The sequence below is a fragment of the Antennarius striatus genome, chromosome 1 (assembly GCF_040054535.1).
Source record: "Antennarius striatus isolate MH-2024 chromosome 1, ASM4005453v1, whole genome shotgun sequence".
Taxonomy (NCBI): Eukaryota; Metazoa; Chordata; class Actinopteri; order Lophiiformes; family Antennariidae; genus Antennarius; species Antennarius striatus.
The window spans coordinates 17,826,004-17,851,644 of NC_090776.1; the positions used below are offsets into that span (position 1 = coordinate 17,826,004).

At 38.8% G+C, this 25,641-nt stretch overlaps 1 protein-coding gene across 1 annotated transcript in view; it reads right to left on the reverse strand.

Annotated features, from left to right (window-relative positions):
• Positions 1-25,641, reverse strand: part of csmd1a (CUB and Sushi multiple domains 1a) — a 452,056-nt gene that overhangs the window by 114,824 nt on the left and 311,591 nt on the right. The window contains exons 17-24 of the mRNA XM_068328424.1: positions 23,358-23,430; positions 21,463-21,601; positions 20,488-20,675; positions 20,155-20,343; positions 12,703-12,819; positions 12,313-12,528; positions 10,356-10,544; positions 6,943-7,112 (exon numbers count right to left, since the gene is read on the reverse strand). Coding sequence (XP_068184525.1) covers positions 6,943-7,112; positions 10,356-10,544; positions 12,313-12,528; positions 12,703-12,819; positions 20,155-20,343; positions 20,488-20,675; positions 21,463-21,601; positions 23,358-23,430 — 1,281 coding nt within the window. The remainder of the gene's footprint in view (positions 1-6,942; positions 7,113-10,355; positions 10,545-12,312; positions 12,529-12,702; positions 12,820-20,154; positions 20,344-20,487; positions 20,676-21,462; positions 21,602-23,357; positions 23,431-25,641) is intronic.

The following is a 25,641-nucleotide window of genomic DNA, read 5'->3' on the forward strand; positions in this document are numbered from 1 at the left end:
CACACCTACAGCACACTTCACCACTGTCTTACAGTCCTCATACATGTCCTGCACTGCTCTAACATACTTCTTTGCCACTCCAGACTTCCTCATACAATACCACAGTTCCTCTCTGGGCACCCTGTCATAAGCTTTCTCCAGATCTACAAAAACACAATGCAGCTCCCTCTGCCCTTCTCTGTACTTCTCTATCAACATCCACAAAGCAAATACTGCATCTGTAGTACTCTTTTTTGGAATAAAACCATAATGCTGCTCACAAATGCTCACATATGCAATTAATTTAGCTTCAACTACTCTTTTCCATAACTTCAGTACATTCACTTGTGAGAAATTCTGTAGTGAAATTATAAATATTGTTTTCTTGTAAATTTGCAAAACAGTTGACATCTTAAATATTTAATACAAAATAAAATTCAAATTCTGAATTTTGTATATTCATCTGAAAAAAAATCTGTACACAGTGACCACAGGGTGAAAGTTAAATGAAGATGTTTATGAGAAATACATGCATTTATATAGACTGATGGACTTTAGAGAGTTACATTTCAAGTGTATGGATCGAAATTGAAAAAATTTTGTTTGTTTTGCAATGCACTACTTTTTAGGCTTCAATAATTGCAGCGGTGCTTTGAATATAAAGATAAGAAAGACGGAGCATAGTTTAGGGGGGATATTGTACAATTGACTGAAGGCTGAAGGCGGAGAATTTGTACTCTTAAACACCTCACCTTTCACAGCCTGAGACAATTCACCAGATTAGCAATGACAGGTCTTCGGGTAAGGGCTAAGTTAGTGTGTTGTTCTATTTCTACAAGTATCTTCAGTAACAAGAGATACCTTTATGTGAAGCATGGTTTGAGAGTAGTTATAGGATTACAGTACTCTCCTAAACTTTATTTTTCTTTAGGTTTCTCTCTGCCAGCACCCTTACTGTTCTGTCAGTGTCCTGAAATTATGCATCTCTCTCTCTCTCTCTCTCTCTCTCTCTCTCTCTCTCTCTCTCTCTCTCTCTCTCTCTCTCTCTCTCTCTCTCTCTCTCTCTCTCTCTCTCTCTCTCTCTCTCTCTCTCTCTCTCTCTCTCTCTCTCTCTCTCTCTCTCTCTCTCTCTCTCTCTCTCTCTCTCTCTCTCTCTCTCTCTCTCTCTCTCTCTCTCTCTCCCCCCTCCTCTCTCTGTTTCAGGAAAATTCTGTATGGTTAATGAAAAGCCCTGCGGCTCATAAATCAACATGTCACCATCTGCCACCCGACCTCTCTATGTCTGTCTGACTCTTTCTCTTTTACTCTCCCACCCATCACCTCTATTTTTCATAGAACAATTCCTCCACACCTAACTTTGCCTCTTTCTTACCCTTTCTATTTTTCATCAGATTTGGAGAACATCCGAGCATATTTGGTCCTGACTAGAGGGTCCTTGAAGGCAATTTAAGTAGGGCTAGCACACTCTTTAACTGAAACTGTAGAAAGTAGTTAAAGCAATTGTAAAAAGGTGCATCACAATATTATAGCCTAAAGCTTACTGTTAGCGTTAAGCAAATGGTTTGTGGTAAGAGCATTCTGCTGCAGTAACAGGCATTACCTCCATCACCATTAGCCTAGGGAATGGCTTGCTAATTGTTAGCCTAAGGCCCCGTCCACACGATGATGGATTTTTAAAAAAATGCAACTTTTTAAAAACACATCAAAAATGATTCGCGTCCACACAACATCATTTTCAAAAAAATCTCCGTCCACACGTAAACGCAGCAGTGCATTTTCGAAGACGGCTATAAGCATGCCAAACCATGTGGTGGCAGTATTGAGTCAAATTTTATCAATGAGGATTCCTCAATGTTTTGTTGTCACAACACATAAATATGACGTCACAAAGGTTTTCGTTGCAGGCAAGACGTCAGTGTTTTTTAAAAGTTGCGGATACACCGTCCACACAACAACGCAGACCCAGCGTTGTTGTCCACCTCGGCCAGCGTTTTCGAAAAGTTGCGTTTTCGTTCCGGATATCTGCGTTGTCATGTGGACGGAAGGCGTAAACACAACAAAAAAGTTGCGTTTTAAAAAAATCCGTCATCGTCTGGACGGGGCCTAAGTGGCAATTCGGGCCTTTTACTTCAAGTTCATTATTGTTATTCTTTTTGCCAATTCTTTGGTAAAGTTACAAGTAACATACATGATGTCCATGACTGGATATTAACTTTACAAATTAATTTATATAACATCACACAATATGATGATAGCACAGATTTTATCACATCAAGCACCTTTTGCATAATTACCACTGTAACCATGGCTAGTGTAGCGTATATATTTATAATGCTGAATGCACAGCTGGAAAATGTGTGAGTTCCTAAATGGTTTGATTATATTCTAGAGTAAAGGTCAATAGCCCAACTTAAAGCCTCATTTGGCCATTACACTGAGAAACACACACCCATATATACACACTACTGGAAAGATGATTTTGCTATTCTGTCCTTTGGGGTTTATGCAAGAGGTTTTACAGGTTACAGGTGGTTTAATACCAGTATGGGGAGGGTTCATAAATGTTCAAATCACCGTAAATTATGGAACAGATAGTTTGCCGCTTCATCGTGGAATTTTGTTATTTGTGGGTGGTCCTAGAATGCATTAACCGCGAGAAACGAGGGATCGATGTACATTTTGAAGCCAAGAATAAGTTGTTGACAACAAGATACTGCCGGTGTCTGTGTGCTTCTGCTCAACAGGTGGGGAACAAGTATAGAAGTCAGGTAATCCAAATACATGAAAATACCGCCTCCACTTCAGCAACTACAGCACAACTTGGACTGCAAATTCTATCTGACCTTTATGCCACTCTCTCTCTGTCTCTGTCTTTTTCTACCCTGTCTCTATCCCCATTGTATATCTTTTACCAACCGGTCAAGTTGGATGACCGCCCTCCAGAATCTGGGTCCTGCCCGGAGTTTCTTCCTCAATGAGTGAGTTTTTCCCCACTTCTGTTGCTTATGCTTGCTCTGGAGGGTCCTTTTGGGATTCTCTGTCTGTTAAAGTGCTGTGAAATGTCTGCTGTGGTGATTAAGCACTATACAAATAGAGGTTTATTGATTGATTGGCAACTTTCCCTCTCATTGGTTGCTGGTTTGATGACCGATGATGTAAACATCAGATTGTTGCCTGAAAAAATGCCCCAAGCACTAACTGGTGAGACTTGTAAGTTTTCTGTTTAAATGCACATTTGTCAGAAACATCACATCACGAGGAAAAATCTGTGCCTTTTTAAATCTTTCCCAACCTATAAATTTGAATAAGCTCACTTAAAAAAGACTGATGGACATGTCATGCCGTCACCAACTGCACCCACTACCTGTCAATCAACCAATCTACCAACCAATCACGGCGCAACTGCCAGAAGGAGTCACGTGAAAAATATGGCATAAGGCATCTGCTATGTTAGGGAAGATATTACTATACATGGACTTCCCAGTTAACATTATTTTAGTGTCATAACTGTTCCAACAATTTTCATACTTTTGAGCAGAGAGTCCAAACAGCAGGAATGACACAGAAAACGGCAAAAATTCTGAGTGAAACTCTGACTGAAAGAGAGGAAAGTATTACATCACAAAAGGAGACGTACTACTTAGCCAGAGCCAATAAATGCCAAACACAAAACGACAATCACCAAGAAAAAGAAAGGTGGGGTATACAAAAAGTATGCTATACATTCAGTGGGTTAAAGCCTATCAACCAATGAGCATTTTACCATTTTTATTTACTATATATCTTGCTCCATAGAATAAGGTAGCTATTTATTCTTTTCATATGTTTGGTATGAAGTCTTTTATTATTGTTTTATTGTGGTTCCTGCTAGTAAAACATACATATACCTTGACAGTAATATAGACAGATTTCCCTCCATTTCCCAGCATGAAAGGATATTATGGAGCTAATGTTAACCTTGCTGTGTATTTTATGTCATAAACACCCTGGTTCAGGTAATTACACACAGTAAATTGGGATAGCAATCTAGGTGTAGACTGTTCGTTGTTGTGATGTGTCTCTTATAGTGGTAGTACCGTAGACAATTCTCCTTGGGATAGGCTGCTGCAGATCTCCTGACTTCAACTTGGGACATAAACTTCACTACCTCACTAACAGTCAACCTTTATAATACTCTTTATGAACATGGTTTAATACACTTTTGTCCATCATTTAGCTTTGACCTTCACACTTTTTTAATGAGTTACTAAAGCCAATTTCTCAAGCCTCAAATAAAAATCAGTGAAACCCTTCTGGAGAACAAAAAACAATATTTCAGATTTTAAAATTTTAACCAACTCTGCTGTCCTTACATGCTTAGTAACTCACAGAGAAGTCAATTACAAGTTCTAGAAAAAAAACAAAACAGGCACAAGCACTACCATTACCATCAAGGTATTTTACACTGTATAGTATGTAAGTCACTCAGCATGACTGCTTTGTGACAGTTGATTTGTCCATTGTGAGGGAGAGATGGCAAACCAATTCAGCAGTTTCTATCTTCATTTAAAAAAAAAAAAACTTTTTGAAGTGACTAACAGCCCCAACCATTGGATATCAAAGCAAATTGTATTATTGTTGTATGCCCTTTGTTGAACAGCAAGCACAATACTTAAAATCAGTCTGATGTCTCCCTTTACTTTTTGATTGCTCTGGTAGCATTCAGTGGGTCCTCATTAACTATTGTGATCTATATTCTGATTTTTTTTAAATTTTCTGATAAATGATGAATCTATTACAAAGATAGATGATGTCAAATGCAGAAGAAAACAATCACAATATGTAAAGGAGCACAATTTTGCTACCCAATATTAAAAAGTTAAAGACTTTTGATGAATTTCAGAGACGGTAACATGATGACCAGAAGGGAGTGTAATGTGAGGCAATACCTGTTAAAAAATCAAGTAAAAGAAAACTCAATCTGCTTCTCCTTTTGGATTTGTTGACAAATCAAGGCATTGCAGGATATCATCAATATTTATACATGCTTATTGACCACAGTGATGCCACTTTACTTTGAAAGGATTTAGACTTTCCATTAACACCTATTCAACTTTACAATGATGTCATAGATATCTGAGTCAAGGAAAGCCCTGCTAATGCAATCCTCAGTAAATGACAGGCTCAGTAAATGCTCTAGGCCTAATACTGGTAATACATTTAAACCTCGTGCCAGCTTAACCATGCCCTCAGGCCTAATACCACCAAGAAAGATTGTTAATGGAAAAAGCTGTAGACAGTGTGTGGGACAGCATCAAGACTATCAAACAGCCCACACAGCTACTACTAGCTGAAACTGAAGTGGAATAATGTAACTAGAAGAGTTCTTGTAGGGAATTATAAGCCTTGACAATAATTGCAATTTATTGTAGGTCAGATATCCATTGGTTTTTATACATACGTTAAGAAAATGTAAAAACTTCCTTTAAGAGTGGATGTTTTGACATCTCAAAGTTCAAATTTCTAGGGGCTTCCATCAACTGCAGGAATACTTACAGATTGAACAACCTGTCATGATACTACCTGTACAATATTGATTTCTATATAGCTTTTTTCTGTATACAGTGTGCCCTCGCACATTCGCGCATCAACGCTCACAACTTCACCTCATCACGGATTTTTGGCAGGCAGTCACATGATACCGTACGCACATTCTATTGGCTGATGGCATCCAGAAGTGCGCTATGTTCCAAGACACAAAAATGCTTTAAACAGTGGATAAGAGTGTGGGAAAAGGTAGTACAGATAGAAGGTGGTATCAGTATGGGGAGGGTTAATAAACGTTTAAATTACCGTAAATAATAAGATAAATAGTTCTACATTCTATCGCAGAATTCGTTAATCGCGTGTGGTTCCGGTAATGCATTACCCGCGAGGAACGAGGGCACACTGTAGTTTATTTCATTTTAACGTTATTACACACTGTACTAAAATAAAAAATGGATTAAAAAACAAGCATCAAATACAACAACAGTATAATTTTGTGGGTCCATACAGAGGCAGAATTGATCTTTATCAGCCTCTCTTTCCCATGCGTTTACTCAGCCATGGATGGTCCCTGCAGCAAGAATACCAACAGTACAAATAGAAAACAAGGGTGAAAACCCCCTGCAGGGATGTCACTGCCTCTCACAATAATTTTAAACACAAATAACAGCTACAGGGTAAACAACACTAATACAGCTTAACTGCACAGACCCTGCACATGTTTCTACTCTGGTGATTTTCATGCACACCATCTGTAATTAAAGACCAAACAATCCCTGACACCCTATTTTAACAAATGTTGCATGAAGGGAACAGAGGTTTACACAACTAATAGTTATGGCCAGTTAAGGAGAGGGGGTGATTATAGGATGGAAAACTCACTAAAATAAGAATTCAATTCAGAAACTCTTGATATATTTATGTAACTTGACATGCTTGTTAAGATTGAGGTTGAATATTCTTAAATTTATGATAATAAAGGTCTTATACCTGCAGTAATGTCTACCAGAAAGAGCTAGGATTTTTTTGAGATTAAAGTAAGTTATTGGCTACAGAATATGTGTACTTTAATTTTGAAAGATTTCGGGGCGCGGCAGTGGCTCAGCGGTAGAGCGGGTGGTAGAGCCCGCTCCACCGCTGTCCAATGCTTCAAGATCAGAGGTTCAATTCCCGCTCCCGCCCAGTCACTTTGGAGTGTGAGCTGACAGGGGGAGGTGTCAGCTCACCTCACAAGCACTGCCAAGGCGTCCTTGAGCAAGGCGCCATCCACTTTACAAGTTGATAACTGGAGGCGTACCATGAAGGAGCTGCCTGTCGCTCTACTTCCCCCTCACCTGCATGCCTTGTGTGTGTGTGTGTGTGTGTGTGTGTGTGTGTGTGTGTGTGTGTGTGTGTTTGTGTGTGTGCGTGCGTGTGTGCATGTGTGTGTTTGCAGACCTTAAGATAGTCTCCATCTTGCAATGAAAAGCTTTCAGCTTTTAGCCTGATTCCTTTGCCCTTTTCAGTTGTAATACGGTAGATGCACTCGTGGTTGTTATCATAGTTGGAGGGGAAGTTAGGAGAAAGGAGAACACCTTCTGGTCCTTGTGACGAGGCTCCGCATTCCGCTGCAACAAGAGAGTAAACAGCCGAAACAGTTAGGATTATTTCACATTTTCCCCAAATATCTTTGAGGACTCGGAACATATTGTTTTGGCTTTTGTAAAAAGAGTGGAGAGGACTAATTTGAACTGACAGAGAAGACCAGAATGAAAACTACATATCCTGAATAACAACACACACTTATATATATATATATATATATATATTGCCATGATCCTGTTTGTTTAGTGTTTTTTCCCCTGTTTCATGCCTTGTCTTCCTGTTTTATTTTGTGATCACTCACCCCTGTCTCTGTTCCAGGTTCCTGTCTGCCCTGCCCCCTCCCTGTCTGCGCGCACCTGATCCCTGATTGTGTTTCCCGCACCTGTTTCCAATCACTCCCCATCGGTCCTGCATATATTTACCCTTTGTGTCTTGTCTCGTCGCCAGTTCGTTGTAGTTCATTGTTCACGTTCCTGCCTTGTTTCATTGCTCTTGTTCTCGTTATCGTGTTTGAACCTTGCTTGTATTTTGACCTTGCCTTTTTGCCTACTGCCTTGGATAACCTCTGCCTGGATTGACTGCCTTACCTGTGTACCGAACCTCGCCTGGAATAAACGTTGTTCTCTGATTTTACCGCTCAGTGTTGTGGACTTGAATCCTGCCTCCCTGCGCAACGTTCACGACAGAACGAATTGGCCATTATGGACTCAGCCGACTCTGATCAGGTCTGTAACGCCCTTCGACTACAGGGAGAAAAGCTGGCTCAACAGCGGGAGCATCTTACATCCCTATGCACCACTCTGAGAGAACTGGCGACTCGCCAGGACTCAATCATGACATCGTTGGGCTCACAGGTTAGTCAATTACTTAGTCACCTGCCTCGAGAGGCACCTGCTGTGGCGGTTTGTAACCCAACCACTCTTCCGGGTCTTGCCTCCGACTCTCAGTCACCGACCAGTGCCGCTTCTTCCTGCCTCCAGCTCTCCCGTGCGGAGCGATTCTTGGGGGAATCAATGTGACATTAGACCATTTTTAACTCACTGTGAACTACATTTTGAACTGCAGGCTTCGGCTTTCCCCAGAGACTGAGCCAAGGTTGTGTTTATCATTTCCCATCTCACTGGACGGGCAGAGACGTGGGCCACCGCCGAGTGGAACCACAGGTTGGCAACCTTCTCTTCTCTCCCCAGCTTCACGAGAGCCCTTGAACAGGTGTTCCAACACACTTCACAGGGCAGGGAAGCCGCCCGGTCACTGCTTAAATTGAGGCAAGGCAACTGCAAGGTTTCAGACTATGCTATAGACTTCCGAACCCTCGCCTCAGAGAGTGAGTGGAATCCAGCGGCTTGGATGGATGCTTTTGTTCAAGGTCTTTCTGAAGCTATAAAGGACCAGTTAATTTCTATCGATCTGCCCAAGAATTTAGATTCTCTCATAGCTTTGGCCATCAAGATTGACAAGAGACACGCCGAACGGAACCAGGAACAGGGACGACTTTGGGCTTGCTCATCGCCACACGACTCCCAGGATCGGCCAAGTAACATTCATCCACCGGCAGCCAGCTTGGTTCCCACCAACCACCCCACGGAGGAACCCATGCAGCCGGGTCGGACCCACCTGCGCATTGAGGAGCATCTCCACTGATAAAAGGATGGCAGGTTTCTACTACTGTGGACAGCTGGGACACTTAGTGAAGGTTTGTCACTAAGTGACATATATATATATATATATATATATAATGAGAAATGGTTTGGGAATTCAAATAAGATACACTTCGAGCTATTATAATTGTATGGGAAACAGGCAAGAAAAATAGTAATGAGCACATCAAGATGGTGCTTCAAGATGTAGGGATTGTCCTATCAGAATTAATCTGACAAAAACTCTCCTGAAAATGTAATATTGCTTTAAGGAAAGTTTTCACAGAACACCATGAATATCTTCAAAGAAAAGACAGCATTACAAAGAGAGTAAAGAATAGTGAAGAGTAAAAGGTTCTGAAGACCAAGAACACAAAATAAGAGTCATCCATCTGAACAAAGACTGCCAAGAGGCTTACGCAAACAAAGAAAGATAAAAATATGGAAAAGGGAAGCAATAAAGACACCATATTAGCACTTTTCAGCAAACGCTATAATCATCCACCATCAGAGGCAGACACAGAGGCAGACAGAGGCAGACACAAAGGACAACAGTTGAACAGAGTGAGTGATGCTGTCTGCTTTTGCCAAGTTTCTGCTGAGTCAGGCCTGATCTAACAGATAATATACTATTATGGCATTTTTATTTTCCATTTTTTCTGGGTGGTTTAAAATGTAACCCTAACCCACCAGTCAGATACTCACTCCCAAACCCTGGCAGATAAAAAAAAAAGCAACACACCCTTTCAAGTAACAAAAATTATACTGTACTGTCAACACTACAAAAACTTGAGCATTACAGTTATCGCCTGTTTGAAGGGGGTGGAATCAGAGCTGGTGTGAAAGGCATCAAATAACTATATTTGGGCATAGGAGTATATATAGCACTGGTCAACCAGAAAAATCCTGGAGAGGTCTCTCTCCTTTTCTGGGTGAGAGACAATGGATAAATACGGGGTTAGCATAAGCCCCTTGCTGAACACCACTGTGTTGGAGCTCCAACAAAAGAGCAAGAGGGTTGTCTTCATGTGATTGGGTGTCTATGAGAACACTTTGAATGCAAGCTTTTTTCGATTCTGGAACGGGTTACAACATCTCAACAATGGAGAAGTCCATATTGGGGTTATTGGGAAAGAAAGTTGTCTGCCTGCTGGCCTTCTGTGATGGTCTGTGATGTGAACAGTAATAAGAAATGGCCTGTTAAACAATAAAGTGGTTCATAAGTCTATTTGGAACAAGTCCACTTTAAGCCAGAAGTTGATCAACTGTGGTTGTATCATCAGATCTGGTGGTAAGTCAATGTGATTTTGGGGGACATGGTTGGAAAGTTTGACAAAATAGGATGGACAGAGTAAACTGTATCTGTTGTGTTATTCATTTTAGGGATGGGCAATTCATGCAAAAAAAAAAAAAAAATCGATAAATGCTCAGCGCTATTCAATTATTCTGTTTTTTTTAGTGTTGCCTTCAACAGACTTCATCAAAATTTGCAAACCACTCACCTTCAACAGAGCCGATGGCTACATGTTTCTACTGGGCACTTTGCCCTACAATGATAGTGCATGGTTGTGGTGGACTTGTGATAAGGCACAGAGAGTCACTAAGTCACTCTGTCTACTTTCTTACCGATGCACCGTGGTAGTACGTTGCTCCAGACTCGCCTGCCTCCTCCTAGACAGGTGATCTTGCTATCTCCCTCAAGTCGGTAGCCATGGAAACAAGAGAAGGCCAGTGAATCACCAACTCCAAATCTGAATCCCGTCCTCCTGCTGAATGCAGGTACACCAGGATCCTCACATGGCTCCAAGTCATATTCTATACACACAGAAGAGATAAATAGCATAGTTGAGCAATTATAGTACTAAAAAAAATGAAAGAGTGTCAATCTGCACATGAAATGTGTTGAAATTTATGGTTAAAAAAAATTAGGAACAGATTTTTGCTTAAATATTTTTCTACAAAAATATTTGTTTACAAAAAATTAAAAAAATGCTTTTACAGTGGCTAGATGAAGAAAAACCAATAGCTCACGTAAATGTAGTGAATGCATGTATGTATGTGTGTATGTACGTATGAATGCATGCATGCAAGCATATAAGCACGTATGTATTATTTTCTCTTGTTAATCAATTTGGATGTTTTCTTGCCAAAGTATATTAATATAACATACCATAATAAATAGCATGTTAATTTGAAAAAGCTAAACTATTACTAACTGGTAATAAATATTTAATTGGAATTTTTTCATACAATAATAGATAAGACTTCAGATATGAAGGTTAGACATATTGTACCATCATCCTTCTCTGATACAGTGTCGTATAGTTGCTTTGGTGAGCTTGTCTATGAAATCATTCAGGAATGTCAAGCAAGGAGTAGATTAGGTGGTCTGACATCATTATTTTCATTATTTTATCGAAAGTACCCTTGATTATAATTATTTTTAAATCTTTTATTTCCCGAAGAGAAATTAAGAATGCACACTCTATTTTTTTAGTCAATCAAACACATGCATATTAGTGTGAACAAGCCCCTGTAATACACACAACCACACACAAGAGGGCCTGTAAGCATGTGTAGCGGAGTTGGTTGTTTCTACTTCTCATTGATAAGTTGTTAGAGCTCCTCCTATGGTACTCTGGTGGTGGTGTGCTGAATACCTGGAGAACACTCCTCAGTCGGTAATGACCGCGGCTGAGAGAGGTACGTGTCCGTAGTGGGTAGGTATGGTCTTCTTTGTTGGGGGCTAGACAAATAGCGGTGGCAGTCGTAAGGTCTTGACTAACGTTGTACTTCACCGCGACAGTTTAAATTTATGTTGTCTTTTCCCCCAATAGGTAGTTTGATGAAGATTGTGATCGCCATTCGCACATGGTTTGTGTGTTGCCAGGTATGTAGCCATCCACCACCAGTATTAATTAGTTTAGTCGGGAAAACTTTTTTATTTTTGTTTGTTCATTGATAATGACTCCTCCGCCAATTGATTATATGTTAATTCTGCGAGTTGGTAATGACCGCGGCTGAGAGAGGTAGTTTGATGAAGATTGTGATCGCCATTGGCACATGGTTTGTGTGTTGCCAGAACAAATGGCTGGAGGTTGATAACACAAGAGTGGACTCATTATTTGAAGAAAACTAAAAAAGAAACAGAATGCAAAGTACAAACCACTACACATGCAATGGGAGGTAGAGTGGTGGGCAGACCCTTTGTGGAGTGCCCAAATGAGCACCTTGTGAGGGGAATGGGGCCTTGCTCAAGGGCGCTTTGGCAGTGCTACGGAGGTGAGCTAACACCTGCCACTGTCAGCTCACACTCCGGGTGCTTTTTTTATTTCCACCCAGCGGGAATCGAACCGCCGATCTTGGAACATTGGACAACCCGCTCTACTGCCCACTCTACCACTGAGACACTGCCGCCCCATAAGCATAATTAAGAGACATAGAACTTAATTTGAAAGCTTTTCCTTTGTAAACAGAATATTATTTCATTTAACACATACGAATAAAACTGTACAAAATGCAGCCTATAGGTCTGTTTACAAAGAACTGCCTATTCCAACGGTTTATGTTCCAGTGTCCTTACCTGAGAAAGTTATGTTGAAGCCTTCGTAGCTCATTGAAAAATCCGATATGAATCGTAGCTGAGCAGTGAAGTTTCCAAAGAGGCCTGCTTTTACGCTCGGAGGCAGAACCGAGCCTGTGAGTCGAACTATTGGAACATGAAAATTGCCGTCTTCTATAATGGAAAGGTAATCATGGTTCTCCTCCAGATGAAAAGTGTGGAAAACCAGATGGACTCCTAGAAATCCAGGGATAAACCATAAGCGAATATACAGTTACGTGTGTGTTATATATATATATATATATATATATATACACACAAACACACACAGAGAGATAAATTGGTAGATAACTAATAGGAATAGGTAGGTAACTAATAATAATGCTTTTGTCAGTGTATTTGTACATTTACCTTTCCCATGAGACACTTCTATTGTCCATGTACAGTTAAGGGAGTTGGGATAGAAGTCAGGAAAGCCGGGGGACAGAATTGTCCCTGTTTTCCCAAAGACATAGCCTCCACAAAGGGCTATAGAGAAAATGAGATACAGAGAAAGGTGAAAAAATGTTAAAAAATAAATGATAAAAATCTCTATCTTGTCATTGAACAAACCTTGTACAAAGTTTCCTACTAAAAGTAAAGACATGTTAAAGGTAAAGCCAGATTAGATTGCTCTTGTATTCCATTGTTTGTAAAGTGAATAGAATTAAACAATTTTTGCAAAGAGCTAGAATCCTCAGGATTTTTTCAGTCTATATATGCTTGACGAAAAACAGTTTTCAGTGTCAAATGAAGCTTGAGGATGACATGATTTGTGACAGTGAACTCTAAACCAGGTTTGATGTTGATAATGTACACTTGGTCGTAAAATTGGATTCATCCAAACATGGAATTTGTGTGGAAGCCCATTTTCACCAGAAAAAGTGTCATTCTTTAGAAAAAAATGCTCAAAATAACAAATAGTACCTCAATCATCATTGCAAAAATAATGATACGGTGTCAAAATAATGTTTTCAAAACAATGTTTTCAAAACAATGACATATCAGAACTTCAAATTATTCTTTTAATTCTAATTAACTTATACATCCTACCCCACGATTACTGTTTTGCAACCCTAATATTGGGGAGAGGTGGCTCAGTTGTAGAACGGGTTGTCCAATGTTTTAATATCGGCGTTTCAATTCCTGCTCCCGCCCAAAAACACCTGGAGTGTGAGCTGACAGTGGGATGTGTCAGCTCACCTGCGGAGCACTGTCGAGCACTTGAGCAAGGCGCCATCCCCCTTACAAGTTGCTCTTTTGGGCGCACCAAAGCAGTAGCTGTCCACCACTCTACCTCCCCTGCACACCCCTTGTGTGTGTGTGTGTGTGTGTGTGTGTGTTTGGGGTCTGTACACACACACATATATATATATATATATATATATATATATATATATATATATATATAATATATATGTGTGTGTGTGTGTGCCACTAATTTCCCTTTGGGGATCAATTCAGCACATAATTTTAAAAAAAAAGTTTTAAATAATGTCTTTGCAAAGACATGTGTAATGCGTAAATGACAGTAGTTCGGTACAGTCTGCCAATATCAGATGGTCTACTGATTTACTTCTGAAATTATATCAAAGTAATTTTTGATGAGGAAAGCCTGTCCTTTGTGAACACTACATGCAAAAATAGCTTGAGTTGTGTATTTTCCATTCCACCTGAAATACATTATGAGATGGAAGGTCACTATTTCAATATACTGTAATATTTTTTTTATAAACATTTAAGAAAGCAGATTTAATACGTTGAGATACAGTGTCTATTTTAGTGACATTTTTTCATTAGTGTCAGATAGTAAGCAAGTATGATAAGAGACTTAATTGCCCTTTTAGAAAAGGAAGCTTTTAAATATATTTTTCATTAGTTTGCAGTAATACATAATTGCTTTCAAATCATACATCAGCACATAATCAGATGTTTCATCACGAATTTAAAGGAAACAACGTACAGTTTTTAGGAGCCTAAAGTTTTTTTCCATGATATGGAGAAAAAATGTTTTCAAGGACATTGTATGTCAAAGAAATGAGACTGTTACATAAACTTCAGTGTCATCACTGGGAGCACCAGAAGCAAATTATCACTGACATATTATCATCTTCTACCTTGAAAGAAAATAATTATTTCAAACATTCAACACTAACTGGGCACTGTTATTCATTGTTGTCCTGTTTCCTCCCACCTGAAGAATGCAACTTTATTCAATCATAAAACTATCATCTGCTGAGGGAACTACTTGGCTCTTTAGGTGAAAAAAATGTTCCACTGTGCTGACCAGCTATCGTTTTACTGTGTCTGTTTGCCATTTGGTGCTGAGCAAGTAATGAACAATGGGTTTTTAGCTGACAATAACTGTCATCTGAAATCAGAATTAATCTATGTAAGTAGTGTGAGTGAACCAGAATAATAAAACTGCAGTTTGGCCATCTCGACTCGATGCTGAAACTCAGAGATACAGAAAGCCAAATTGATTTAGATGGTATTCAATGGAAGGTAATCAATACGGATTGCTCATTCACATTGCCATTTAATGCAGGTTATGGTAAGAATATCAATTATAGCCACGTTGATGAAAACCTTTTTTGTAATCTTGCCTGAACTGACAGTGACGGATAGAAATTTACATAGATAACAGTCAAGAGATACACTGAGTGTACAAACAACAAGGAACAGAGCAGGACAAATGTGACCAAGTGAGAGTGATTTGTTCAGTGTGAGGGATCTGTATGTATGTCATCTGACACCAAGCCACCACACAGACCCAGACCACTGATATGGAACAGGACAAATTTATTTTGAATGGAGCACATTGGAAAATGCTGCACTAATGTAGTGGAGATAAAAAGCTGCATGCAGTGCTTTCAAGACTGTTGAAGTAAGATAATATATCGATTCTTTGTTTTGGTCCCACTGTGCCTACATCCCTTTCAATTCTATTCAGCTCAATTCAGTTAAATTTAATTTATTGAAAGTGCTTCAAGGTGTCTGGCTGGTATAGAAATAAATAAAACATGAGTGTTTTTCTCAGATATTGAACCAACACGTCCAACTAAATTGACTGTTAATGTTCCTCCTGTCTGATTGCTGAAGATGTAAATATATGTATATACACCAAAGGAATTACAAAATGCAACACTTTGTTTATTTGCAAGATTGTTTTGGTAGTTTGTTTTGTATGAAAGTTACAGTCCATATATGTGTTCCTTATTAAGTTTTAATGGTATTCTTATTGCTTAATCAGTAACAAAAACAACAAAATTAACAAAAGAACAAAAAAGTAAGCAACATAAATCTGTCAGGTGACAAAACTGCAGAATCCAATCGTTGGTAATAGATTACAGCAGTAATCTTCCAATGGACTCTTACATCAGATCTGCTCTGTGTTGAAACTGTGGAGGCTCTTTATTCCATAACCAACATTACAGGTTTTCCGTGGGGTTTAGGCTGGTACTCATTGCTGGCATTGCTTCCACAACTGTGACAACATTTCGATCCTTATGCTGGGTTTCTTGTTAAGGCAGCAATGGTATGAGGCTGTTTTTCTTGTAGTGATATGTAGACCTATTCCAAATCTTCAATGCTGGTAGTGCAGCAGCTGGATACATCACTCCTGCTTTTGGTTTGTTATGTGTGATCACCACCCCGGCAACTTGTCAGGTAGACTGCCCTGCCTCTAGCATGCCAATGGCACAGTGCTAGTCATTTGGATGATTATTGAATTACATCATACCCTAGCTGTTTCTCTAAAGATCCTTCTTCTTTTTTTTCATACTCATGCAACCCATTCAAGCATGAAAAAAACAAGCATGTTTAGAATTTTCCCAAACCTGCCCTGAATTTCAAGCAATTGTAGAATTGAGAGAGATAAATTTTAAAAAGTGATTGACAAAACTGCCCTTTTTGCTCAGAAAAAACTGTGATTATTCATCTGGTGATGTTGTGTAAGATTATTATTTATTATTGACATTTGAAGACAAATGTCACAGCTGTTTGTGTGTGTGTGTGTGTGTGTGTGTGTGTGTGTGTGTGTGTGTGTGTGTGTGTGTGTGTGTGTGTGTGTGTGTGTGTGTGTGTGTGTGTTTGTGTGTGTGAAATGACACCTATTCCACTGTTAGTTCCTACTTTTTCATCTATTTATAGCTGTCTATCAATGACTTTCCCTCATCTCATTCTGTATCATATTTCAAAAGGACTGGACTTCTGTTTTTTCACACCCCAACTAGGATTGAGCAAAAAGTAGGACACTGACTAAAAGTTGAGTATTTGGGTAGCTGTGTGCATCATATCAACATCTATTGTGTTGGAGTGGATACATCAGTGTGTATGACAGATATTCGTAAGAGGAGATATGTAATAGACTGTCATTGTGTGTTTTTGTGAGAACGTATCAGCCATGTAGGAATCTGTGTAGAAGAGAAAAATGAGGTGAAAATGAGGATTATTTATGATTCTAACAAAACTTTGACAGACAAATCTATTTGTGGAAGTAATCAATGTTCAGATATCAGACTGAATGATGAATGAAAAAAAAAAAGATATGGTTCATTTGTCAGGGAGGGTAGAAGTAAATAAAAGAAGAAAGTATACCCAAAGTCAGCTACATTAAGCCTACTCTTCACTGTGTCCATGTATTTTCATCACTTATCTCCCTCCTACAGGATGACATGACATTTTTTGCTACAAGGAATACAATGACTTTGGTGACTTCTGATCATTTGTTGTCTTCACACAAAAGGCAATCTTTAAAATGTCACAGAGCCTTCAATATTCTCAGTGACACTTAAAAGAGCAGCCAATTTTCTGTATTATTTGTTTGGAGATGTATCTGACCTATAAGGTAGTAAGGGCTTTATAAAGATCAAGACAAACAGATTAGATACTGTAGACGTTTAGCTGAAAGGCAAAGTGTTATGGTGATATCTGATTATAGTCAAATGGTGACACATTGAAATTAATTTACAATTCTCTTGGTGTGGAAGCGACAATTAAATAAGTGTATATGTCCAGAATTATCACATAAGGAATTGCATGTTAGAAATGCATTTGAATAGGACTGACCTGCACTATATCTTTATAGTAGCCCTGTTACACTTCTACATAAGTGATATAGAGTGTATTCAAATGTTGCTTTAAGTATGAAACTTATGCAGGCGTGAATGTATTATATGATGTGTTTTGGATTAACAGATTTTTGGATGTTTATCGCACTTAAACAGTTAAAATGGACTGAAATGGAAACTGACAGCCAGAGGAATGTAATGCATTGTTTTATTGTGGATTGTTTAAATGCAGAAGTAACCTGAATGACAAACTGAGGGATCCATATCTTCATTGCTGCTTCATTTCATCTGTGTTTTACAGATTTGTACTTTGTTGCTGGAGCACCATACCCTGGGACCCGTAACATTAAGCTTAAAATTTAAAAGACTTCTCTTGTGTATATTTCACATGTGTATATTAAGATTTGTCCAGCATCCTCCCAAAGCTCCAAACATACAAATAAGACTAATAAATTGATATTCAAATATTAATCAACAATATTAGTCAATACAGTATGCAAGACATGAGAAAGTCAGAAAAGAGTGAGCAACCAAAATGTTGTGCCAGTTCATATTTACCAGAATTGTAGTCCTATGAACTCCCCTAAAAGCAAGTTATGACAATGCATGCACAGGACTATAATTTAAAATCTCACTGTGACATTGCAAATATTGTCATGTAACAGCTATATGTTAAGATGGCATGCATGGCTGAAAATTGAAATACCACAGTGGCCATTTAAAACTGTTTTTGTTGTGTGGTGGATTCTGTGAGATAGATGGCCTCAGCATGAGCTCACTCCCAAGCGTATATGGCCTGACTCTGGTTTTCAGATTGGATTTTTCTCAATCTCCTGATTGAATCAGGAACTGGGCATTCATCTCCCATGATAACATGAACAGTGGGCAAATACTAAATAGAATGGCCTTCTCAGAGTTTAGTGAGCGTCTATTCTGTAGTGCTTGTTGACCATCATGATTTCACTGAGGCAAGATATCAAACTTTGGCTATTGTGATAATAGTACTTTGGAGTAGGGGCAGATTGTGGAGTTAATACTAAAATTGCCAGAGACACATTGTGAAATAAAAGAGGAACGGGAAAAGCATTTTTTTCCCTCCTAAACCTGAAAGCAGTAACTGATCTGAACACCTGCGTCAGCCTCCCGTTCTGCCACTGCCCTGGGTGCTGTCACATCCAGGGACAGTGTAATTTTAAATTAAATGCAAATCGTGGTAGATATAACTCTTGAAATATTTAATGCAATGTTGTTTAGTGATTTTATTTATGTGTTTATCATTGTATTAGATGTGGGGTGATGCTTAAACCAGATACTTAGATTCGATTATGACAAGGAATAAGCCCTAATGGCATAAGATGATTTATGTCAGCTATTGAACTTATTTTTTACACAGATGAACTCAACAGGTGGCTTGCCAAAAACTGGGAAACCTAATTCCCACGGGGCAATGCAACTGTGATCAGACTTGTCTCTTGTATCAACTTATCCTCACTATCTAGACATAAATCCCACCTCCTTTCTCCTAGCACCTCTTTTCTATAATTTATCCCCACTTCAATTATTCTATCATTTCTAATCGTATCCTATCTTGTCTCATTCCCTTTTCACCTATCCTTGATTTTCCTTTCCTTTCCTTTCCTTTCCTTTCCTTTCCTTTCCTTTCCTTTCCTATCTTATCCTATTCCATCGCCTTTTCATTGATCCTTGCTTCACATTACCTACCCTATGCCATCTCCCTCTTCTGTCATCTCATGTCATCTCATCTCATCTCCCTGTCCTGTCCTTTCTCGTCATATGTTATTCTAGCATCTCTTCTCCAAACCTAATATATAGTGAACTCTTTTGTCTATCATATGTAATGTCGTCTTACTCCATAATCTTCTATCCTGTCTCATTTCATCTTCTCATACCCTTTCCTCTCACATTCCATTCTTCCTATTTTCCTTAATCCTTTTAAAGGCTATATTGTCCTATTTTATCATATGATATTCTATTCCATCTACTGTATGGGATGTAGGAAGGCACGGTGGCGTAGCGGTTAGCACTGCTGCATCACAGCAAGAAGGTCAAGGGTTCGAACCCCATCTTTTCCAACATGGCCTTTCTGTGAAGAGTTTGCATGTTCTCTCCTTGTCCAAAAGGGTTTCCTACAGGTTCTCCAGTTTCCCCCCATTATCACGAAAAAACATGCATCTAGGTAATATTAGGTCATGTTGGACCGTAATGGCAGCGCGCCCGGGGTGCAGCGGCTCTTTACCAACACTCCATCTGGCCTTTGAAATTTCGTTGTCAAATGACAAATAAACTTTTGTATCTCCTTCTATTTTATCCCATCCCTTTTCTCCCAATGAATCCCAACCTAACCTATTCTCTCTGTTATCTATCCTATGGAATCACATCCTATTTTGTCCAATCCTTTTGAATCCCATTCCATTCATTGTCTTTTGTCGATTCCCATCTTATGATATGTTCTCTTATTCCATCACATCTAAAATAATTGGTTGAGGTCTAACAAAATCTGATGCTTATTTTTATGTCACTGGCATTTTGTAGCAATGGAATGGAACTTCCCATTACATTATTACTTCACTAGTCATGCATGTGACTTAGTAGTGCTTTACTCTGTTTCTGAAACTGAAAGTGTTTCCAGGCAACGCACTTTATTATATCACATTTGTCTGTAATTGGGTAGAAAACATATAGCCACTGAGAATCTTCATCAACACTTCTTAAATGAAAGGAAGATTCTCACCATCACAGCTAGGAAGAGCATGGCTCCACTGATGATTCTGCTCACAAACAATGGGTTCCTGATCACTCAGTGTGTATCCTGGGTCACACGTAAATGTCACACGGGAGCCAATGGAAAAGTTGTTACCATGCCGACGACCATTCACTGGGATTCCAGGATCAAGACAAAAGTCTGACTCCATTTTCACACCTGAAAAATCACATCAAAGCAAGCAAAATACTAGAAGAGTCAAGAGTGTGACTGTATACTGGTTGCACCTATGAGGTGATTGCATACTGTGGCTTATGAGCAACTGAAAGAAAACATTTCAATCAGTCAGTCAATCAGCCTTACTTTCATATCTGATGCTGAAGCCTGCAGCAGAGCGGCTGTTGTCTGTGGTAAACAACAGGAACAGGACGTTGGATGTGGAAATCAGGAAATGAGGTGCTTGGGTGCCATGGTATTCGCCGATCAGAGGAGAGGAGGTGGAAGGGCCATCCCTGATTTCCAGTGTGTCATAGTTGACCTCAGTTTGGAACCTTGAAAAACAAATATGGACATCGCCCTGACATACATAGTAAAAACCATTTGTTTACAGGCTCAAATACAAGACAATGCCATGAAACTAACATCTAACATTGTATACCAGTAGCAATTTTTTTTTGCAACACCATAGACCATAATATTCAAGTATTTATTGATTTTCTTGTCTGGCTGCATATTAATATTAATTAGCTTGTTGATCAAGTGACATATTACCTACTACAGGGCCATTAAAATTACTTCTTTTGAGACTGTGCTACTGAGCATAAGCTTAACTTTCAAATACAGCTATTGATGATTATTAAAAGGATATAATGGAATTAAGGTTGCCTGACTGATGGGATAGAAATCATTGAAATGGGAATTAACAACAACACCCAACCCAATATCTAACCAGACAACTGGTTAGATATTAACCAGTTGTTGACAACTGAACTTGTTTGCAATGAAACATTCATATGCAGCGCAAGAAATGAATCCTGCACATGTCAAATGGGGATAACTTGGCTTTTACACCCCTTCTCTTAAAGACATAATTCAGCTTAAGCTATAGCATTGGTAAGTTGCATGAAATCCAATATTATTTAATGCTGTAATTTCTTTTACACCTGAAAAACTGACCAAATAACAGACTATAAAGTACAACCTTGCTGCGAAACAAGAAGTATGAGCAGTGTCATATTGTATGATGATTTTGTGACAACAATCTGAGTAATTTGCTGACAATAAACCTGAAAACTTGAATAAGACATTCCACAACACTAACACTCTCAGACCTCTAACCTGTCAAAATGTATCTTCACTGCATGGTCCGGCTGTGCTTCGATCACCCACTGGCAGTTTAGAGAATCTTTATAAAAGGACGGCCAGCCAGGAGAAAGCAGAACCCCAGTAGGAGCTGTAAGGTGGCCTCCACATGGAGCTACAGGGAAATAAACACAAAAACACATCCACAGCAAGACAGAAACATTAATCACTTTTGGTAGCTGTGGTGTGCATGAGCACAAAGCTTGTATTACATTTATGTAGCAAATTCATCATGTGCTCAATTTATTTTAGCCCTGTAATCCTTTATGCGTTTTTCTGATTTCATACATAAACATTTCACCTCCACAAAATGTAATGTACCAGCTGTATGCCACAGTAAGCAATTTCAGCTGCTCATGTTTGAAAAAGGAAGAATTAAGTATGACATGATAATTAAGAAGGAGTATGAAATATATTTACATATTAAATAATGCAAAAAAAAAGGTTCCTCATTTCTCTGACAAATATCAGCAGCTGATACATTATATCTCAATTCTTGAACAGTAAAAGGTGAAAATTAATTTTTGTTGGATTGAGATCTCAAATAAAAAAAAAAACATTAGATAAACACTATACATCACTGCAAATGTAAATAATGCTTATTTCTCTTACTTAACATGTAGAAGATTGATTAAAAAAAAAAAAAACAACCCACAAAAGCTCATGATAGGGCGGCATGGTGGCGCAGTGGTTAGCGGTGTGGCTTCACAACACGGCGGCTCTGGGTTCAAGTCCCGCTCTGTGCGGAATTCACATGCTCTTCCCGTGTCTGCGTGGGTTCTCTCCGGGTTCTCCAGCTTCCTCCGACCTCCAAAAAGCATGCGTTCAGGTTGATTGGCCGGTCCCAAATTGCCCGTAGGAGTGAGTGTGTGTGTGCGTGTTTGTATGTCTTTGTGTGTGGCTCCGCGGTGCACTGGCGTCGTGCCTGGAGTGTCCCCCGCCTCACGCCCTATGCTGGCTGGGATAGGCTCCAGCTCCCCGTGACCCGCTACGGTGGATACAGCAGCGGTACATGGATGAAGAGCTCATGATAGGTTTATTATCTGTCTCTATTTTGTAATATATCATTTTGTGCTTTACTCTCCCTAAGTTCTCAGGTATGTGATAACTTTGCCATTTTAATTGCTATCATAATTCTAGACTTTCAACAAGTTGATTAGAAAAAAGGAAGCTTTTCTTTACTCAAGTTTTTGGGAACAGGTGCAATAAATTCATGGATCAGATGAACAAGGGAAAGTTATTCCAGAAATAACACATAGCTATCCTTTCCTATCCAACGGGACAGATATATTTTCCCTGACTCCATATTTAATAATGTGACAACCCTATTTTATTAGATTGTCGCTTCCATCATTCTTATTAACAACAGGCCATATTCGATACAGTTGTTTAGAGAATACAAGAAAGATGGAGGGATTTGTAAAAGACTGCAAGTACTCAGAGGCCACTGTTATCATTTTCTTTTAAAATTTGTTGAAATAGACACATACAGTATTTACCATTTAGTATTTCCAGTAGTTATTTCAATATGTTATAGGATATGTACAATATGGATATATCCATGCATATTAGAATATGCACCCGATGACTGTATCTACCTTAATGGGTTTTAGCCAAAATCCCAGAAATTAAATGTGAATCTCACCAAATAAAATTGTTGAGTGAGACAGACAGGTACAAACAGGTTGGGGTTGCTTGAGGCTAAAGCAATTAGAGGAGGAAATCTAGACACCAGGTGGAAAAGCGCACTTGAGAATAACGGATCGAGCAAGGTAGCTGGATGATTTGTCACCACATATTCCTGTAAATTGTGCAGTTTCAATGATTGATCATCCTTGAACATAAATATTTTGCATGTACAGCATGTTTACCTTCACAGCGAGGCACAGCAGCAGACCAAACAACATTTCCATCTTGGATGATGCAAGTGACCTGATCAGATCCCTGCAAATACAGTATTAATGTATACATATATGAATGTATTATATTAAGGTAATTTTTTTTATAAGGTATGATTACAATTATTCAGAAAGCATAAAAATAAGACAATACAGTTACATGAATCTAGATATTAGAAATGCATTAACACTTTATGGCAGGAGTACGTGAATTATGATCATTTCAAACATGATGGAAAAAGCAAGCATAACTTTTAAGTACGATGTAGTACTGTATGAACTATCAGTGGTATGAATGTATCTACAGTACCGGGTGCTGACGTGATGCAGTTTAAGGAATAAGTCAAAAACACTGATGGCTGATATGTTGGCCAGTGTTGGATTCATTAAGTATTACGTTTTCATAACTTCACCATGTTTGTGGTAATAAGAAATGTGTGTCCTGGTCTGTATTCATAAAATTCATAAGGTAAATTGTGGCTGAATAGTAAAAACATATGTACATTATTTAGCATTTATTAACTCTAAAGAGTGTACTAGTCAACCATAGTAAAGTGCCATAGGGTATTAATACAGATTATAATTTCTCACAATGTAGTGACCATCAGTACACACTGTCAGTCCAAGAAATCCCATATGGCATCTTTCAGTCACGTCCTTTTAGGTCAATGTTTACAAACTGCTTTGTAAACATAGATAAGTTAACATAAGTTTTATTGCCCTCGTAATTCTCGTGTCTTCAAATACTGTACACATTATATAATCTAATCCATTTTTAGTGGCCTACTTTATATTACCATTTCCTCTTTTACAAACATGTATAATGTGTACGATTTAATTGTAATGAAGTAACAAGAACGATATGTTGTTGTGTTCAGATATTCATTAAAATTCATCCAAATAACACTACCGACTGGACAGATGAGGGTTTTCATGAGGTGGATTCTGGCTGCCCTGAAGGTGACAGCTCAAATGAAGGTATTGTTTCTTGTTTTTATGTACATGTTATCGAACAGGGGTTACTGTAGTCTGAGAAGTGTGGCAGCTGGCTAATGCGGTGGATTAGTTCCTGGCTGCAACATTTCCTCTCTGGGATTGTGGACATGTCTAAACAAGTCCCTCGTGTATGCTACGGTATCACAGTCAAAAAGATTCATCACTTATCTTGACGGAGTCATCTTTCTCCTCTTGGTAATGGCTTTGGCTCACACCTGTCTCTCTCTCCCTCTCCTCTACTTTGTCTTCTTTTGCGATTGGTGTCTAACTTCTAGCTATCAGGCTAAAATGAATATTTACCATTGCTATGGCAAGGAGTGGCATTAAACATTAGAAAACACATGCTGAGTTAGTTTCATCAAAGTCAAAACAATAATCCATAAAATTGAAATGCATAGCATTTAATCAAAATATGCAATAGCTAATAATTGTAGCCTATGTAAGCTAAGCTCAAGTGTTGTCACTGATTAGTGTGAGAATTAGAAAAGCATTCAGTCCTTTATGACTGTACGTTATCACTACCTAATATATACAGGGTGCCCTTGCGCATTTGCGCATCATTGCTTGCGACTTAACCTCATTGTGGATTTTTGGTAGGCAGTCACGTGACACTGTACACGCATTTTATTGGCTGATGGCATACGGAAGTGCGCTCTGTTCCGTGAGTCTTGAACTTACGTGAGACACAAAAATGCTTTAAACAGTGGACAAGAGTGTGGGAAAAGGTAAAACAGATAGACGGGGGTTTAATATCAGTATGGAGAGGGTTCATAGACGTTTAAATTACTGGAACGCATTAACTGCGAGGAACAAGGGCGCACTGTAATTCTTAAAAACAATTTATTTGTGTAAGTTGTGAAAGAGTATTAAATTAAGATTGAATAGAATTTCCATGAGAATATTGCTAGAGTGTATGTTTGATATTGGTACATATGCATTAAATTTGCATTTACCTACTGATTGATAACAAGCCACATATTACTTAAAGTTAATTATCAATAACAAACTATTACTACACTAAAGCGCATGGATCTTAAAGCATTGCATATTGTAGTGTAATAAATTTTCCACTTGTACTTTGAAGCTACATTTGGTAACATGAATATATTAATCCAGCACAAAACTTAAATCTGATATGTGTGAAAGTGGTTCAAAAATATGCAGTTTGGTCAACACACTGCATCCACCTGACATTGTACATAATGTGCTTCAAGCAAGGCAATGGAAGGGGCCAAGGGTGGTGAATAGTAAACTGAATGTC